The sequence below is a fragment of the Microcaecilia unicolor genome, unplaced genomic scaffold, assembly GCF_901765095.1.
Source record: "Microcaecilia unicolor unplaced genomic scaffold, aMicUni1.1, whole genome shotgun sequence".
Lineage (NCBI taxonomy): Eukaryota > Metazoa > Chordata > Amphibia > Gymnophiona > Siphonopidae > Microcaecilia > Microcaecilia unicolor.
In genome coordinates this window covers 3,478-18,440 of record NW_021963507.1, presented here as the reverse complement: position 1 = coordinate 18,440, position 14,963 = coordinate 3,478, and the positions used below count along the sequence as shown (strand labels likewise).

Here is a 14,963-nt window from a genome sequence, read left to right as displayed (position 1 = left end):
AATACAAATTGTTTTATTGTTCATAAACATAAAGTTTCATGGAGAGGTGGTGATATATATATATATATATATATAAATAAAAGGGACAGGGACACATTCAGTTTTTTTTAGAGGAAAAGGGACAGGGACACATTCAGTTTTTTTAGAGGAAAGCACTGTGCTGTATTACTTGATTTACTAAGTTTTTGAGTTTTCCACAGTGCTGTTCTTTGTTTTTAAGATACTGTTGGAATATTGCCTTAAGTTGTATGCATTTGTTTTTTATGTTTTTAATCAGTTTTGTTTTTATTCAATCAGCTTGCCTTATAATGTGCATTTTTATTAGTGTTCTAGAGTCTGTTTTTAACCATGTGTATTTAGTATAGTTTTTTAGAATTTGCATTTACTTTGTGGAGGAGTAGCCTAGTGGTTAGTGCAGTGGACTCTGATCCTGGGGAACTGGGTTTGATTCCCACTGCAGCTTTTGTGACTCTGGGCAAGTCACTTAACCCTCCATTGCCCCTGGTACAAAATAAGTACCTGAAATATATGTAAACCGCTTTGAATGTAGTTGCAAAAACCTCAGAAAGGCGGTATATCAAGTCCCAATTCCCTTCCCTTTGTTTCCCTTATAATATGCACAGTTTTAATTGTGTAATACTTTTTTTTCCCTCCTCTATATGTGCTTTATTTGAGATTGTATAAATGATATATATCTTTTGGTTTTTTTACTCTTATCTCTCTATATAAAACGCACCTCCAACGTTCTAATGAAGCCTCTGTTAGCCAACATTCTAAAGTGAAGGGGGTGAGATCGCATTGTGTCTGCCCCGCCCACGCGTCAAACGTGATGACGTCGAGGGTGGAGCAATGACACTCAACCAATCGCAACGCTCGGCAGCGAAGCGTCAGGGAAGGAGGCGGCGCTCTCGACGTCTAGCCTTCCCTTCGCTGTGTTCCGCCTTCTTCTGACGTCAAGGATGACGTCAAAAGAAGGCGGAACACAGCGAAGGGAAACCTAGACGTCGGGAGCGCCGCCTCCTTCCCTTATGCTTCGCTGCCGGAACCGGCACGGAGGTAAATTTAAAAACAAGAAAAAAAAAAAAAAAAAACAACCATGTTGGGGGGAGAGAAGAGGGTGGCCACTAAAGAACAACAATGGGAGCGGGAGGGCAGGGGAGAAACGACAGCATGGATGCGAAGGGGGAGGGGGGGGAGAAGAGGGCGGCCCAGCTGGGACATGGGAGAGAGAGGAGCATGGATGCAAGGGGGGTCATGAAAGGGAGACAGGGGACTTGCTGCAAAAGGATGAATGGAGGCGGCAGGGGACAGAGGAGCATGGATGGGCATGGATTGGGATAGCAGGGCTCAGGAAGAGAGGGCAATTGCTGGAAAGTGATGAATGGAGGGGGCAGGGGACAGAGGAGCATGGATGGGCATGGATTGGGGAGGGCAGGACTCAGGGGAGAGAGGGAAATTGCTGGATAGGGATGAATAGAGGGGACAGATGGGCATGGATGGAAATGGATTGCAGGGCAGGCCTCAGGGAGAGAGGGCAATTGCTGGATAGGGAAAAATGGAGGGCCAGGTGACAGATGAGCATGGATGGGCATGGATTCGAAGGGCAGGACTCAGGGAGACGGGAATTGCTGGATAAGAATGAATGGAGGGGACAGATGGCCATGGATGGATATGGATTGCAGGGCAGGCCTCAGGCAGAGAGGGGAAATGCTGGATAGGGAAAAATGGAGGGGCCAGGTGACAGATGAGCAGGATGGGCATGGATTGGAAGGGCAGGACTCAGGGAGAGGGGAATTGCTGGATAGGGATGAATGGAGGCACAGATGGCCATGGATGCATATGGATTGCAGGGCAGGCCTCAGGCAGAGAGGGGGAATTGCTGGATAGGGATGAATGGAGGGGCCAGGTGACAGAGGAGCATGGATTGGAAGGGCAGGACTCAGGGAGAGGGGAATTGCTGGATAGGGATGAATGGAGGAGACAGATGGCCATGGATGGATATGGATTGCAGGACAGGCCTCAGGCAGAGAGGGGAAATGCTGGATACGGAAAAATGGAGGGGCCAGGTGACAGATGAGCATGGATGGGCATGTATTGGAAGGGCAGGACTCAGGGAGAGGGGAATTGCTGGATAGGGATGAATGGAGGGCACAGATGGCCATGAATGCATATGGATTGCAGGGCAGGCCTCAGGCAGGAGGGGAAATGCTGGATAGGGAAAAAATGGAGGGACCAGGTGACAGATGAGCATGGATGGGCATGGATTGGAAGGGCAGGACTCAGGGAGAGGGGAATTGCTGGATAGGGATGAATGGAGGGCACAGATGGGCATGGATGCATATGGATTGCAGGGCAGGCCTCAGGCAGAGAGGGGAATTGCTGGATAGGGATGAATGGAGGGGCCCAGGTGACAGAGGAGCATGGATTGGAAGGGCAGGACTCAGGGAGAGGGGAATTGCTGGATAGGGATGAATGGAGGAGACAGATGGCCATGGATGGATATGGATTGCAGGACAGACCTCAGGCAGAGAGGGGAAATGCTGGATACGGAAAATGGAGGGGCCAGGTGACAGATGAGCATGGATGGGCATGGATTGGAAGGGCAGGACTCAGGGAGAAGGGAATGCTGGATAGGGATGAATGGAGGGGACAGATGGGCATGGATGGATATGGATTGCAGGTCAGGCCTCAGGCAGAGAGGGGAAATGCTGGATAGGGAAAAATGGAGGGGCCAGGTGACAGATGAGCATGGATGGGCATGGATTGGAAGGGCAGGACTCAGGGAGAGGGGAATTGCTGGATAGGGATGAATGGAGGGCACAGATGGGGCATGGATGGATATGGATTGCCAGAGCAGGCCTCAGCAGAGAGGGGAAATGCTGGATAGGGAAAAATGGAGGGGCCAGGTGACAGATGAGCATGGATGGGCATGGATTGGAAGGGCAGGACTCAGGGAGAGGGAATTGCTGGATAGGGATGAATGGAGGGGACAGATGGGCATGGTGGGTATGGATTGCAGGGCAGGCCTCAGGCAGAGAGGGAAAATGCTGGATAGGGATGAATGGAGGGGGCAGGGGACAGAGGAGCATGGATGGGCACACACACACACTCTCTATCACACTGGGTCTCACTACACACTTGCACACACTCTCATTCTCACACACACACTCTCTCACAAACACACTCTCTCTCTCACACACTCACACTTTCACTCTGACTCTCAAACAGTCACTCTCACATACACTCTCCCAAAATACACACTCCGAGGAAAACCTTGCTAGCGCCCGTTTCTTTGTGTCAGAAACGGGCCTTTTTTACTAGTTTTTTATTAATTATGCCCTGTCTATCTTGTTTTTAAGGGCCCTGTTTGCTAAGGTGCATTAGAGTTTTTAATGCATCTACAATTATCGAGTGTTTTAACCGTGTAGGTGCCTATAGGGCGGTAATGGCGAACCTATGGCACTCGTGCCAGGGCACGCAGAGCCCTCCTCCCTTGGCACCGCGCAGCAGTCACTGGTCCGCTCCGCCCACTCTCCCTCCCTCGCTCCGAGTACTCAGGCCGGCCTCCCTCCCACCAGGCACCACGCCGCTTGCCCTCGCTCCCTCCCTCCCTCTTCCAACAAGCATCAGCCCGCCTGTCCTCCCTCCCTCCCAGCACCACCCCCCTTCTCCTCCTCCTCCTCTGAAATTGAAAAAATGTACCGGGTTAAGGCAGCAGCGGCAACGAAAAGCATAGTCTTCACTCGGCGCACTTCCCTTCTGTCTCGCTCATGGGCAGGACCAGAGCTTGAGAGCAAGACAGAAGGGAAGCGTGCTGAGTGAAGACTACGCTTTTCGTTGCCGCTGCCGATGCTGCCTTAACCCGGTACTTTTTTTCAATTGCAGAGGAGGAGGAGGAGGGGGGCCGTAGTGCCTGGGAGGGAGGGGGAAGGACGGGCAGGCTGATGCTTGTTTGGAAGAGGGAGGGAGCGAGGGCAAGCGGCGTGGTACTTGGTGGGAGGGAGGGAGGTCGGCCTGGTGCTGGGTGGGAGGGAGGTAGGCCTGACGCTGGGTGGGTGGGTGGTTGGGAGGGAGGGAGGCCTGATGCTGGGTGCTGAGTGGGTGGGAAGGAGGGAGGCCTGGTGCTGGGTGCTGCTGGGTGGGTGGGAGGCCTAATGGTTAGTGCTGGGAGGGAGGCCTGGTGTTGGGTGCCGCTGGGTGGGAGGGAGGGAGGCTTGATGCTGGGTGGTTGGGAGGGAGGGAGGCCTGATGCTGGGTGGGAGGGAGGCCTAGTGTGGGAGGGCTGGCAGCCTGGTGCTGGGTGGGAGAGCAGGGGGGAGAGGAGGGTGGCTGGAGGGGAAAGGAGGGTGGCTGGACATTTGTGGCTGGAGGGGAGAGAAGGGTTGCTGGACATGGATGGAGGGCAAGAAATGAAAAAAAAGGAGGAAAGTAAAGAAATAAATGGAGGCAAGAAATTAAGAAGAAAGGAGGAAAGTAAAGAAATAAATGGAAAGGAAGCCCTGGAAACGAGTTAAGAGAATAGATAGAGAGCAGCAGAATCAGCGACTAGGACCAATATGGATAGAAAAACAGTCACCAGACAACAAAGGTAGAAAAAATCATTTTATTTTCATTTTAATGTTTGGAATATGTCCAGTTTGAGAATTTACATCTGCTGTCTTATTTTGCACTGGGTATACTGGAGCTGTAACAACTTACAGAAATGATTTATAATGAAACTCAAGTTATTTTTTTTCTCCTATACTAGTATAAATATTTTCAATTATGTCTGTTTATATGCGCCATGGCTGGTGTAAGGGTGTGTGGCTATCATAGGGGTGGAGTCATTTGTGGTGACCCCGCCCATAATGAGTACCCGGCACTTCGCGATAAATAATTAGATTTTGGGTTGCTGTTTGGGCACTCGGTCGCTGAAAGGTTCGCCATCACTGCTATAGGGATATTGTAGTTGTGTACGTGGTTAATGTATGTTAAAAATGCTAACACACCTATAACACAGCTTAGTAAACAGTTGCCCTTAGTGTTTTAGGGTTTAGTAGTTATTTTTTGATTCCCTCGTTAATATGCACAATTTTAATGAGGGTGGTTTTAATATTTTTTTTGTTTTACTTTTAGTTTAGGTTTTATCATATCTTTAGGTTTTCTGAGTTTTTTTATAGGTCTAGTATGGGTTTTTAGTATTTGAATTTTCTAATTCCCTCATTAATATGCACATTTTTTCTTTTAGTTTTTTAGTTTTTCTTTTTGTGTGTGTGTTTTTCAGTGTTTGACTTATGTTTTTAGGTTTAGTATGAGTTTAGAGTTGTTTTTTTGAGTACTTTTGCCTCATTAATATGTACATTTTTAATGAGGTATAATAAGTTTCTTTTTCTTTTCCTTTTAGAACCCCCCTTTTTTCTGTTTTATTATGTATTTACTGTGTTGAGTTTCTTATTTTAAAATTTGTTAGTGGACTTGCTCCCTGGCAGGAACTATATTTAAAATGCTTCCAGACACAGCTGTAGAAACGGAGTTCTCTTGAATGAGGGAGAGAGTTGGCTAGTCTATCTACCCTGCAAGCTATGAGTATGCATATTTGGCCACTTTGTTCTTGTTTTAAGTTCCTTTGACTCTTTTTATTGTGCTCATTTTTGAACTTACTTTTTAGGCGAGGCTGATTGTTGCTGCTCTTCATTGGTTTTAGCTGTGTTGCATGTTTGTTTCCTTTTGGGACTGCAATAGGTAGGGTATCTTCTCTTGTTTTTCAGATTCAGTTGGTACAAGTTTCCGTGAGTTGCCACATCAGTAGTAGTATAGTTTGATTTTTTTAATGGTTCTTATGAGTTCTATCATACTTGTGTCTTTTTACAGTTGGTGTGTACTAGTTTGGTTTAATGCAATATTTCTTTGTTATTTCAGTTATGCTTTTTTGCATATTATTTTGTTTAACATATTAACAATGTCCTTATGAGTTTCTGCTTTTTAAGTAAACATGCTTTAATAGTATGTCTTTAAACACTATATTTGTATGTTAGCCTTATCTTCTATAGGTTTGCTGTTTGACCCTGTCTCTAATAATGTATTGGTGGTTTGTTAGTAACATGTTTTATGAAGGTGTTTTAATAGTTTTTAGTATTCAGGATTGATGTTTAATATTTTATGATTTATTATATTTTTCATGTTTTTGCCACAACGCTGTTTTAGCCCCTGACACCAGCCTCTAGTGAGGTGAAACGTGGCTAAGGCGGAACTTATTACAGAGTGGCACAAATAAAGCCTGTTTATCATACTAAGATGTGTGTTCTGCTCTTCTTTTCACTATTGTGTAGAAAATAGTCACAGCATGCTCAGGATGATCATATCTGTCTCCTTCTAAATTATTGTAGTTCGTTTCTGCTCTGTAATTGATTGTCTAGTTCTGATTGTGAATCACCTAGATGGTTCTGTTGATGGATAGTATATCAAATACATAATAAACTTGGAAACATTCCATTCATTTTCTTGAGTCCTGCTCAGACCACTCCAGGACCCACCTGGGAAGACTGAAGCTTTTTCTTTTTTTGGTGTGGAATGATTTCTGAGGTGACCTTCCTTGGTTCCCTGCTGGCAGTTCCTGGGAGACGGCCTCCTAGACCAGTGGTTTTCAACCCAGCCCTCAGAGACCACCTGACCAGTTGGGTTTTCAGGATATCCACAATGAATATGCATGAGAGAAATTTGCATATAAAAAACAGTGCATGCATATCTCTCCCATGCATATTCATTGTGGATATCCTGAAAACCTGATTGGCAAGGTGATCTTTGAGGACTGGGTTGAAAAGCACTAGCAGGTGGAGGGGGAACACTTCCTATTGCTCATCATGCATGTGCTTCAAGATTGTGGTCTGCTGCAGCACTATTTTGACCCACTGTGATTTATGTTTTGGCACTCTTTCATCACACCATAAGTTTGCTTATTTTGTTGCACCAAGCTATGATGTGATTCTAGTGTTGCAGATATGCTTTATCAAGTTCAGGGCTGCATCACATCTTATACTGGTGAAGATACCACTGATTTGTAAGTCTTTTCTGCTTCCATCTGCTGGTTTATGGACATAACCTATTCATCTGGATTGGTCTAGCAGGACTCCAGGAAAGGAAATTAGCAGGTAAGCACACATTTCAGTTTTGTTATAGTAGTGGTCTGGATTGATAAGTTCCTGGAATTTTGTCATTACTAATTGTAAGCATTCATATTTCTGAACAGTAATGTCTGATTAACCAGTTCAGAGTGTTTTAGAATCCTTATGGTTTGGCAGAATGTTGACCTGAATCTCTATTTTTAGAGGGCATGATAAACTCTAAAAGCATGTACTAGTTCTTTCAACAGTCAATAAAGGGTGCTCTGCTGTGTTTCCTTTTCTAGGATGATCATTTGAGAGAACCCTTGCAGAGGTTGAAATTGGCTGTCAGCACTGTCATGCCAGATCAGTTATCCAGGTATCAGGATCATTGCCAGGCCCACAATCAAGCCAAGAATGCCAAGTATGTATTTTATATTTACATTTGCTTCTTTCATTCACATCTTCATATTACTTCCCCGTTTTTGTTATATTTCACCACCCGTTCTTCCTACCATATAATTAATCTTTGGTTTACAAATGTCCATCAGTTTTACATACAGTCTTTGCATACATTGGTACAAAGCGTAAAATAAGTTTTGTAGCTATAGCAGAATGCATGCTATAATGTTTCACTTCCTGGTTATGGGTATAAAAAGAAATCCTGACCTTTTCAGAAGTAATAAATGGTAGTGGGCTCCTCCTGAGAACTTTTTGCTTCTCATTAGTTTTTTTTTTTTGTGTATGTGTGTTTTTCTATCATGTTATCCTTAGAATAAGAAGCAGTTGGCTTGTTTTTGCAACAGTAAGAATCAACATGTTGGTCTGCAACAAACAACTCCGGGTATTTTTCTGGCTTTTTTTTTTCTTCTTTCTGTTAGGTACTGGAAACTGGCAGCTCCCTTTTCCTGTGTTCAATGATTATCCAGTATTTTACTTGCAACAGCAGTGAACTGTCAACAACAGTTTGCTTCTACTGTACTAATTAAACTGCCAAGTCCAGTAGAGATGTAGCTCTAGTAATAGTTTTACTGCAGATTGATTAGAGGAAATAGCTTAGAACACTATTCCACTCAAGGAGGTTTGATTGCACTTACAACCTTCCTTCAGGCTGTATACTGTAGAAGTCCAAAACTCTGGACTGCTCATGGATAGGGTCAGTCCAGATTTTTGGACTTTCCAGATTCTCAGGCAGTACTGGTTACCCAGCAGTCAGTCCTGCCCCCATCCCCCTCCCCCCGCATGGTCCAGTTTCTTCCCCCACACCCCCAGGCCATGCCCACTTGCTCTTTGTTACAGGTATCTTTCCTAAAGTCTTTGGTGCTGCAGCACCAACAGCAGTCTTACTCACTGGCTACTTCCGGCATGTAGCGGGCCTTCCCCTCTAACCCATCCCATCCTTCTGATGCAGCTTCCTGTTGTCGGAAGGGTGGGATGGGTTAGAGGGGGAAAGGTCTGATGCATGCCAGAGGCAGCCAGTGAGTAAGGCTGCCTCCAGTGCTCCAGCACCAAAGACTTTAGGAAAGGTGCCAGTAATAAAGAGCTGGGGGAAAAATGCTGGGCTGTACGAGGTAGAGGGAGGGATGAAAGGGGGAGGGCTGAGCGGGGGGGTGGGGGGAGCCTGGGAGAATGAGAGAAGCAAGTGCAGGGTCAAGAATGGAGGGAGAAAAACTGTACAGGGGTGTCTGGATTCACAGGTGGTTGGCAGGCAATTTTAAAAGGTCCGGATTTCCAGACTTCTATTGTGGGTGCACGGTGTCAGATTCCTTTCTCTTGTTCGGTAACAACAATATTCCTGTTCCTACATCTATTCAAATTGACATTTTAAAAAATCTGGTTCAGAATTTTTATTATAAACTTAAAACTACAGTACAGATGATTTAGCATGAAATACCTACATAGAAGATCTTTGATTAGTCCTTAATCTCCCACTAAGGCATAAGTTTGGTATCTAGTTAAGATCTTTGTATAGTATCCCAAAGGGTAGCAACAACTCCTTTTTTTTGTATAAGTTTAACTTCGCCTAACTTTGTAAGCCTGCATTCCTTGTCATCTATACCAGACCAGTCCACACTAATGGGTTGTGTCCATCTACCAGCGGAAGGAGACAGAGAAAATAGTTCCAATTAAACCGCCCCTTAAGTGTATCGTGCAGCGTGGAATGTTCAGTATTTTCTCTGTCTCCTAGTGGATGGTGGACGGATTGTGCAGCTGCTCTGGATTTCTGGCTGGTACCTCCTGTCCCAGATTCTTCTGGTGACAGTGGAGCCAGGGGTATGCTGGTAGTCGTGTTGGGGCTAGTTTTAGATGATACTCAGTGGTCCTGAGTTCCTCATCTGCCAGCTAGGATGATATCCAGTGACCCTGGTTCGCTCCCCACTCCTACCTCCCCTGGCTGTCTTTATAGCAGGGTGATGGTTGATTGTGGCATGGAGTACCTTGTCTCCCCTGTGGGGGGTTCTTCGCTTCTGTAGTGATAGGCATATCTGAATTTCTGCCTCTGAGGTAAGCCATTATTTATTCCTGTCTCTAGTGAAGAAGGTTGTTTTAAAAAAAAAAAAAAAAAAAAAAACAACTTTGGCTGGTTCAGAGGGCGGCCCCGTTGCTGGAACTTATACCTTTGCAGATCGAAGGTCTTAGTCTGCCATTTCCAAAGTGGGGAAATTGTCTCGCTGGCTCCGTTTGGCTGCAGACTCGATCTTTTTAGTCCAGTGCTATTTTTTCTTTCCTGTCAGCCTTTACACAGCTGTTGGTCAGTTCTTTTTCAGACCGTCCGGTCTCTGCTGCTTCAGGCATCTTGCTTGAGACGCTCCTGCTATTTGATTCTTGTTTTGGCAGCAGTTTTTCCTCCCTTCCTTGGGGAGCTTTGGGTTCTCTTGTCCCCATGGATCTCTCCTGTCTGCTCTGGTTTGTCTGCAGGGTACTTTCCTTCTGGCGGGGGTCCGAGTTGCCCTTGGTGTGCAGCTGCTAGCTCATATCCCTCGTACCCTCGGGAGCGCCATTCTTGCCAGTGTTTTGCTTGGACTCAGTTCAGTATCTTTACGGGAATGTGCCTTTTTAGGACTAGTTTGCCACAGTTCTTCCTTGCTTTCCCTTGCTTTTGGGCGGGAATTTTAGCCTGGCACAGGCGGGTTTTGCTTTTCTAGTTTCAGGCACCTCTCTCCTGGCACTTTTGGCACTCCTTCCTTTTTCTGTAAGGGGCGCAGTTTTTTCCTGCTGAGCAGATCTATTGCTGTGCTTCTGGATTATCGCCTCTTAGCTCTGCGCTTTTCTGTACTTTTCTGCAGGGAAGTGGTTCTGTTCTAGGTCTGGAGTTTGACTCTCCCTTAGCTGGTTTTCCTTGGTTTGGTGTTACTGGCCAGCTTCCTCTTTGTTCCTGGCCTGGCTAGAGTTGTTTCTTCCTCACTGCCTGACGGCTGTGTTTTGCTCCCTATGGTCTGAGGATTCCAGATCTGTGGTGCTTACCTCCCTCTTGGCAGGAGTTCTTTCTCTACATTGACTGCTGCTCTGTCTCGGTTGCTTAGGGGGCAGTCATTGTGACTAAGAGACCACTTGGAGGCCAAGAGTGTCTCTTGGGGCACGGGGCCTTCTCTTCTTGTAGTTTTAGTCCCTCTGGGCCAGGGGAGTGCAGTGCCAGGTCTGCATTTCCCCAAGTTGTGCTCTTTTCTTGTTGGCTTCCTGGCAGCACCTTCTTCTGTGGCTGTTCTCCAGAGCTCCATCTTTCCATGTCGAGCGCAGCTCCATCTTTCCATGTTGAGCGCAGCTTCATTGTTCCATGCTGTTCCACCATTCCATGTTGGGCACGGCTCCATCGCTGCATGTTGGGCACAGTTCTAGGTTGGCTTTAGCTCCATCGCTGCATGTTGGGCACAGTTCCAGGTTGGCTTTAGCTCCATCGCTGCATGTTGGGCACAGCTCCAGGTTGGCTTTAGCTCCATCGCTGGATGTTGAGGACAGCGCTATCATGGCATGTTGCATAAAGTTCCTTCGCTGCATATTCTGCAATTTTTCATCTCTGCAGGTTGAACGCAGCTCCATTGTCTCATGTTGAGTGTAGTTCTTTCTCTGGAGGTCTCAGTGTGGGGCGCAGTCTTGTGTCTGCTTGTAGAACATGGCTCTGTGTCTGGCTGTGGAACACAGCTCCTTGTCCGTGTGTGGCATGCAGCTCTCTCTCTGCGTATGGAACGCAGCTCCCTGTCTGTGTGCGGAGTGCAGGCCCACCACCTGTTGAGTATAGCTCCATCTCTGTGTGTTTAGCACAACTGTTCTCTGCAGATTGGGCGCAGTTCCAGGGTGGTATGTGGAGCATAGCTCTGTGACTGCAGGTGCTGCACAGCTTCATGTCTGCCATCTCTCCTGCTCTTATTCCTTTTATCTGTCACATTCTCAACCTTTCACTTTCCACTGCGACTGTCCCTGCTGCCTTTAAACATGCTGTGGTCACACCTCTCCTTAAGAAGCCTTCACTCGACCCTACTTGTCCCTCTAATTACCGACCCATCTCCCTCCTTTTTTTCTCTCTAAATTACTTGAGCGTGCTATTCACCGCCGCCTTGATTTTCTCTCCTCACATGCTATTCTTGACCCACTACAATCTGGTTTTCGCCCTCTCCACTCAACCAAAACTGCGCTTACTAAAGTCTCCAATGACCTATTACTGGCTAAATCCAGAGGTCAATATTCCCATTCTTCTTGATCTTTCCGCTGCTTTTGAAACTGTCAATCACAGCATACTTCTCGATACCCTGTCCTCACTTGGATTCCAGGACTCTGTCCTTTCCTGGTTCTCTTCCTACCTCTCCCTCCGCACCTTTAGTGTTCACTCTGGTGGATCCTCTTCTACTTCTATCCCTCTGCCTGTCGGCGTACCTCAGGGTTCTGTTCTTGGTCCCCTCCTCTTCTCTATCTACACTTCTTCCCTTGGTTCATTAATCTCATCCCATGGCTTTTCCTACCATCTCTATGCTGGTGACTCCCAAATCTACCTTTCTACCCCTGATATCTCACCTTGCATCCAAACCAAAATTTCAACGTGCTTGTCTGACATTGCTGTCTGGATGTCTCAACGCCACCTGAAATTAAATATGACCAAAATCGAGCTTCTCATTTTCCCCCCCAAACCCACCTCCCCGCTCCCCCCGTTTTCTATTTCTGTTGATGGCTCTCTCATTCTCCCTGTCTCCTCAGCTCGAAACCTTGGGGTCATCTTTGACTCTTCTCTCTCCTTCTCTGCTCATATCCAGCAGATTGCCAAGACCTGTCGTTTCTTTCTTTACAACATCCATAAAATCCGCCCCTTTCTTTCCGAGCACTCTACCAAAACCCTCATCCACACCCTTGTCACCTCTCGTTTAGACTACTGCAATCTGCTTCTTGCTGGCCTCCCACTTAGTCACCTCTCCCCCCTCCAGTCGGTTCAAAACTCTGCTGCCCGTCTCGTCTTCCGCCAGGGTCGCTTTACTCATACCCCTCTCCTCAAGACCCTTCACTGGCTCCCTATCTGTTTTCGCACCTTGTTCAAACTTCTTTACTAACCTATAAATGTACTCGCTCTGCTGCTCCCCAGTATCTCTCCACACTCATCCTTCCCTACACCCCTTCCCGTGCACTCCGCTCCATGGATAAATCCTTCTTATCTGTTCCCTTCTCCACTACTGCCAACGCCAGACTTCGCGCCTTCTGTCTCGCTGCACCCTACGCCTGGAATAAACTTCCTGAGCCCTTACGTCTTGCCCCATCCTTGGCCACCTTTAAATCTAGACTGAAAGCCCACATCTTTAACATTGCTTTTGACTCGTAACCACTCGCCTCCACCTACCCTCCTCTCTTCCTTCCCGTTCACATTAATTGATTTGATTTGCTTACTTTATTTATTTTTCGTCTATTAGATTGTAAGCTCTTTGAGCAGGGACTGTCTTTCTTCTATGTTTGTGCAGCGCTGCGTACGCCTTGTAGCGCTATAGAAATGCTAAATAGTAGTAGTAGGAAGCGCAGCTCCTTGCCTGTGTCCGGAGCGCAGCTCCTTGCCTGCGTTTTATACACAGTTCCATCACTACTGCAGCTTCAGTTCTGCAGGTACCTTTTAACATCCAGCTCTTTCAGTGGGGCACTGCTCATCCTCTGTCTCTTACTCTCAGCTTCTTCTCTGCTTGTTCAATGCATTTCTATCTTTGCCAGAGGTGTGCAACTCCTTCTCTGCCCATGACGCGTAGCTCAGTTTGTGTGCTTTGAGCGTAAATCCGTATGTTTTCATTGAGCACGGATCCTACTCTGCCTGATGAGCGCAGCTTCATTTTTGTCCCTTGAGCACAGTTCAGTCTCTGACTGTGGAGCGTATTTTCACCTTTGCCTGTTGGGCACTGTTTCACCTTGTCGATCAACCCCAGCTCTTTTCTGCGGGTTGGATACAGTAACTTCTCTGCATCTGTGGCATACCGTATTTTAGATTGCTAGACAAGGCTGCCTTGTCTCCTGTTAGCTACCATTCCTGTGGCACCTTTTGTTGCCATAGCTTCTTGGTGGCTGGTGAAAAGCTTCTCCTTTGCTGGAGTTTGAATTTGTCTTTGCTCCTTTTATGGCTTCTTGGCACCTTGGGGGTCTTTTCTCCGCAGTGTGCCTCTCGTCTTTCTTTTTGTCTCCTTTTGTTCTCTTGACTCTGTTCTTTCATCCCTAAGTCCAGAGTGAGCTGGTTTAGGAGTACTGTATTTCTACGGTTGTACCCTGGTATGCTGCTGCCCTTTTCTTCATGGTTGTCATGGAGAGACTAGCACTCCAGTTAGTTGGTTTGCTTGACTCTGGAGTCTCTTCTTGTCCTGTGGGGTTTGATTCTCTCACTAGGCGCTGGCCTGGGTGGTTCCTGGGCCTTGCTTCCTTTCTTTTATGAAGTGTGGTGCACTGTTTGAGGTTGCATACTCCTAGTACTTGTTAGGGTCGCTTCCTCCGACCATCTTGGACTCAAGGCAGACCGGCAGGTTTGGGAGTTATTCTTTGTCTTGCCAGGGTTCGGAGAAGTGGATCCTGGTCTAGGAGAGACAGTTCTTCTCCTTGTTGCTCGGATACGACTGTTGCCTTCCTTCCAAGGAGAGTCCTTTGGCATGAGCATCTTTGCTGCTTCTTTTGAACATAAGAACATCAGAGTAGACATATTGGGTCAGACCAATGGTCCATCTAGCCCAGTATCCTGTTTTCCAAACAGTGGCCAAGCTAGGTCACAAGTACCTGGCAGAAACCCAAATTGTGGCAACATTCCATGTAGAACCCCAAAGAATAGCAAGATTCTGGAATCCTAAAGAGTAACAAGATTAGCATATTGGGTCAGACCAATGGTCCATCTAGCCCAGTATCCTGTTTTCCAAGCAGTGGCCAAGCTAGGTCACAAGTACCTGGCAGAAACCCAAATTGTAGCAACATTCCATATAGAACCTCAAAGAATAGCAAGATTCGGGACAGGGGTACATAGTTTTTGCTCAGGGCGTTTGTTTTACGTCCTACAGCTTCAGTTCCTTTTCTAGTGTCTAACTGTTCCGTTTTGGTAGCCTGGTGGTTCGGATATTCGAATCCTTTTCTGCTGATCAGTTTTTGCTGTGTGTATAGCTTTGTTGATTTTTCAACCTTCTGCATTCTTCTTTTCTCTCTCTCCACCCCCCCCCCCCCACACACACTTTTGGGAAACTGCTTTGCTACATCCCATTAGTCTGGACTGGTCTGGTATAGATGACAAGGAAGGAAAAATTATGTTTTTTACCTGAGATTTTTTTTTCCTTTTATTTATTTATTTAATACATTTATACCCCACGTTTTCCCACTAGTTGTAGGCTCAATGTGGCTTACATAGAAACAGGGAAGACTACAGTACAGAAAAGTACAATTAAACAGTGTAAGAGT

General features: G+C 46.5%; 1 protein-coding gene across 1 annotated transcript in view; it reads left to right on the top strand.

Moving 5' to 3' along the window:
* Nucleotides 1–7,503, top strand: part of LOC115459371 (ubinuclein-2-like) — a gene marked incomplete at both ends in the record, with an annotated part of 65,577 nt that extends 58,074 nt beyond the window's left edge. Inside the window, one exon of the mRNA XM_030189206.1 lies at nucleotides 7,385–7,503. Coding sequence (XP_030045066.1) covers nucleotides 7,385–7,503 — 119 coding nt within the window. The remainder of the gene's footprint in view (nucleotides 1–7,384) is intronic.
* Nucleotides 7,504–14,963: the final 7,460 nt, after the last annotated feature.